At 35.7% G+C, this 3,990-nt stretch overlaps 1 protein-coding gene across 1 annotated transcript; it reads right to left on the reverse strand.

The window, feature by feature from the left end:
- Positions 1-271: 271 nt before the first annotated feature.
- On the reverse strand, positions 272-3,759 carry LOC134666214 (histidine-rich glycoprotein-like). The gene is made up of 4 exons (XM_063523365.1): positions 3,751-3,759; positions 2,730-3,197; positions 430-596; positions 272-335 (listed from the first exon to the last, which is right to left on the reverse strand). The coding sequence occupies exons 1-4, from the start codon at positions 3,757-3,759 to the stop codon at positions 272-274; spliced, it is 708 nt and encodes a 235-aa protein (XP_063379435.1).
- Positions 3,760-3,990: the final 231 nt, after the last annotated feature.

The raw sequence follows: 3,990 nt of genomic DNA on the forward strand, positions 1-3,990 counted from the left end.
GCATTATATTTTATTCATTAAAATAAGAGCAGGCCCGAACAAGCGGTATTGGAGCGGTACCTACCTACCGCTGTCAATTATGGATATTCCTATTATACATATTTTATTTTTACCGAGGAAAACTCAATGAACTAAAAAGCTTTTTCTAAATAACAATAATTTTATTTAATACTTAACTGCACAACACATTAAATCTACAATTAAAAAAGATCATATATTCCAATAATATGTAACAGTATAAAAAGGCATTAATAACAACAATTCAAAGCATTTAGTGATGGTGATGGTGCTCGGGAACAATGTGGTGGGTGCTGTGCTTGACGTCAGCGTGAAAACTAAAACAAAAAAAAAACTGGATGAGAAAATGAAAAACTTAAAACATACCCGCTTAAAAATATGAACTACATTAGATAAAAAAGACAGGCTCACCCGGTCTTTTTGTCACTGTGGTAGTGCACGTCCCTGAGGGAGCCGTCGGGCTCGTGCAGGCTGTAGAAGCCCTTGACGACGTCGCCGTCGCGGTGCTCGTGCTGCGTCTTGTGGTCGCCCGTGTGTTTGTCCTCCACCGCGTACTTGAACTCGTACTTGGGGTGTGTCTATAATCAAAATAAAACCATAGTATTAAAAAGTTTATTATTAGATTACCGTAAAACGGGGTGAGTAGGTTTCGCGGGGAGAGGTGGCTAATGAATGGGGAGAGAAGGTTTGAGAGGGGGGTGAGAAGGGATTTTAAGGCTACTGCTACAAAAATAATGTATTCGAATTCAAAATGGGGCTATTTGGGGGTTTTCCTCTTTATCGTCAAAGTTATGAAATGGAACTACCCAAAATAAAATCTATCTATATATATAAATGCAAGTGTCCTGACTGACTGACTGATTCATCAACGCAGAGCCGAAACTACAAAAGCCAGAAAGTTGAAATTTGCACACCAGACAGAAGCGATTTTGAGAAATTCGACCCCTAAGGGAGTTAAAAAGGAGATGAAAGTTTGTATGGGGTTAAAGTTTTCTTTTGAGTTAGGAATTTGAAACTTTGTTGAAAGATATATTATTAAAATACTAGAAAACAAATTTCAGCGTTTTTGAAAATTCATCCCCTAAGGTGGTGAAAAAGGGGTTGAAAGTTTGTATGGATATCAAATTTTATTCGAGTGGTGGAGTTGAATCTTTGTATTTAGGGATATTATTAGAAGACAGGAAAAGTAATTTCAGCGTTTTGTAAATTTCATCCCCTAACAGGGTTAAATAGGGGTTGAAAGTTTGAATCCATTACAAATGGTTTTGAAACTTCTTAGAATGGCATAATAGCCGATTACAAAAAAAAATTGCATCGTTTTTGGAATTTCAACCCTTAAGGGGGTTAAAAAGGGGATGAAAGTTCGTCTGCGGGAGCAAATTTTATTTTAAGTAAGGAACTTGAAACTTTGTTAAATCGTTTTAAATTAAAATACAAGGAAACTAATTTCAGCGTTTTTGAAAATTCATCCCCTAAGCTGGTGAAAAAGGGGTAGAAAGTTTGTATGGATATCATTAATTTTTTCGAGCGCGGGATTTGAATCTTTGTATTTGGGGATATTATTAGAAGACAATAAAAGTTATTTCAGCGATTTGTAAAATTCATCCCCTAACAGGGTTAAAATGGGGTTCAAAGTTTGAATCCATTACAAATGCTTTGAAACTTCTTAGAAAGACATAATAGCCGATTACAAAAAAAGTAATTGCAACGTTTTTGGAAATTCAACCCCTAAGGGGGTTAAATACGGGTTGAAAGTTCGTCTTGGGGTGTAAATTTAATTTTTAGCTAGGAACTTGAACTTTTTGCAAAAAAAGGGTATTAAATTAAAAAACATGAAAACTAATTCAAGCATTTTTGAAAATCATCCCCCAAGGTGGTGAGAAAGGGGTTGAAAGTTTGTATGGAGATCAGATATTTTGTGAGTGCGGAACTTGAATCTTTGTATAAGGGCATACGAGTAGGTACCTATTTTGAGAATACAAGAAAAGTTATTTCAGCAACCAACATCAAAATCCACTTGACTTAAAACTTCATACAACTTGCTAAAAAAGAAGAGTACTTAATTTCAACATTGCTTGGATATGAAAATTATAGGTACCGTAAAACGGGGTGAGTAGGTTTCGCGGGTAGAGTTGGGTTATGAACGGGGAGAGAAGGTTTGAGAGGGGGGTGAGAAGGGATTTTAAGGCTCCTGCTACAAAAATAATGTATTCCAATTTAAAATGGGGCTATAGTAATACGCATAATAAAAAAAAATCGATCCGACAATCTTCCAAAATCACCTTTGTATAAAAAATCCTCTCACCCCAAATACGAGGCACTACGGGGTGAGGTGGGTTTTCCTCTTTATCGTCAAAGTTATGAAATGGAACTACCCAAAATAAAATACAAACGTCCGAACCACTTATTATATACACCATTCAGTTTTCACATGTAAAAATAAAATTTTATCGAGGTTTGAAAGTCAAATTTCACCCAACTCACCCCATTTTACGGTACTAAAGATGTAAAATGTTGAAGATAAGATTCCACGCGGACGGAGTCACGGACAACAGCTAGTACAAACTAAAATACAAACGTCCGAACCACTTATTATATATACCATTCAGTTTACACATGTAAAAATAAAATTTTATCGAGGTTTGAAAGTCAAATTTCACCCAACTCACCCCATTTCACGGTACATTAGATTTTTTTAACTTCACACTTACGTAGTAATCGACGTGTATTTCGTGCCCATGATGATCCTTGATAGTAACTACCTCCGCGTGTCCATCGTGCTTAGATATGTGCTGCGAGGAGTGCGCTGGTTCATGTTTGTGCTCGTGCTTCTGCTCATGTTTATGCTCATGGCTATGCTTGTGTTCATGCTCATGTTTATGCTCGTGCCCATGGTCATGTTCGTGGCTATGCTCATGTTTCAGTTCGTGCCAGTGCTTGTGCTCATGGCTATGCACATGCTTGTGCTCATGGACTTGTTCATGCCAGTGCTCATGGCCGTGCTCTTCATGTTTCTGCTCGTGCCAGTGCTCATGTCCATGTTCATCTTTATGGGCGTGTATCGTTACCTTTACAGCAGGGCCATCGTGGCGCGAGATATGTTGGGATGAATGCGCAATTTTATGCTCATGCCAATGTTGTGCTGCTGCCACAGTCAAAATTGCAGCTATAAATATAATCTGTTAACAAAATCAAAAATACAAACTGAAATTTTACATAAATAAATATTACAAAGTGCACAAAGATTAATCTTCATATGTGCATTAAAAACGTATTAAAATTAGTTTAATTTAGAATACCTTAGAAATCATTGCAAATATTATAACGCAGTAGTGTTAATTAATCCAAATCCAGTTGTTATCTGATACTGTTTCGTAAAAAACTGTTCTTTTTATAATACCGTAAGCACTCAAACATTTTGGTTTCATTCGATGTTAATGGTTTTTAATACAATAATGCCAAAATCGGAATGGTTGGTAACAATCGTTAGGCATACACAAATATATGATTACATAGTCTTAAGCACACTATGGCATACTTCTTTTAATGCATATACGGAGGTACATTTTCAACAGAATTTATTATTACAACATAATATTTTTTATCTTAGAATGTAGTTAGTTTGATAAGGTCTTGATGTAAAAAATATACAACAATTAATTACTGCTTATAGGTAATTTTATAAGTTTAGAATATTTTAGGTAGGCCTACCTGCTAGTTTTATATACCTACCTGAATCATCATGGATGATTAAAGTACATTATACCTATATTATACCGGGTGTGGCCTGTAACATGAGCAAATAATTAAAACATATATTGTACTCCTCAAACGGTGACACTTTTGTTCAACAACTTTTAAAAATTATGAAGTATTTAGACTCCCTATTTTTCATACAAAATAAATATAATCTTCAATGGACGCCATTGCCACGCCATATAATTGTGATTGACGTTGCTTGTCACGCCTTAA

The sequence above is a fragment of the Cydia fagiglandana genome, chromosome 7, assembly GCF_963556715.1.
Source record: "Cydia fagiglandana chromosome 7, ilCydFagi1.1, whole genome shotgun sequence".
Taxonomy (NCBI): domain Eukaryota; kingdom Metazoa; phylum Arthropoda; class Insecta; order Lepidoptera; family Tortricidae; genus Cydia; species Cydia fagiglandana.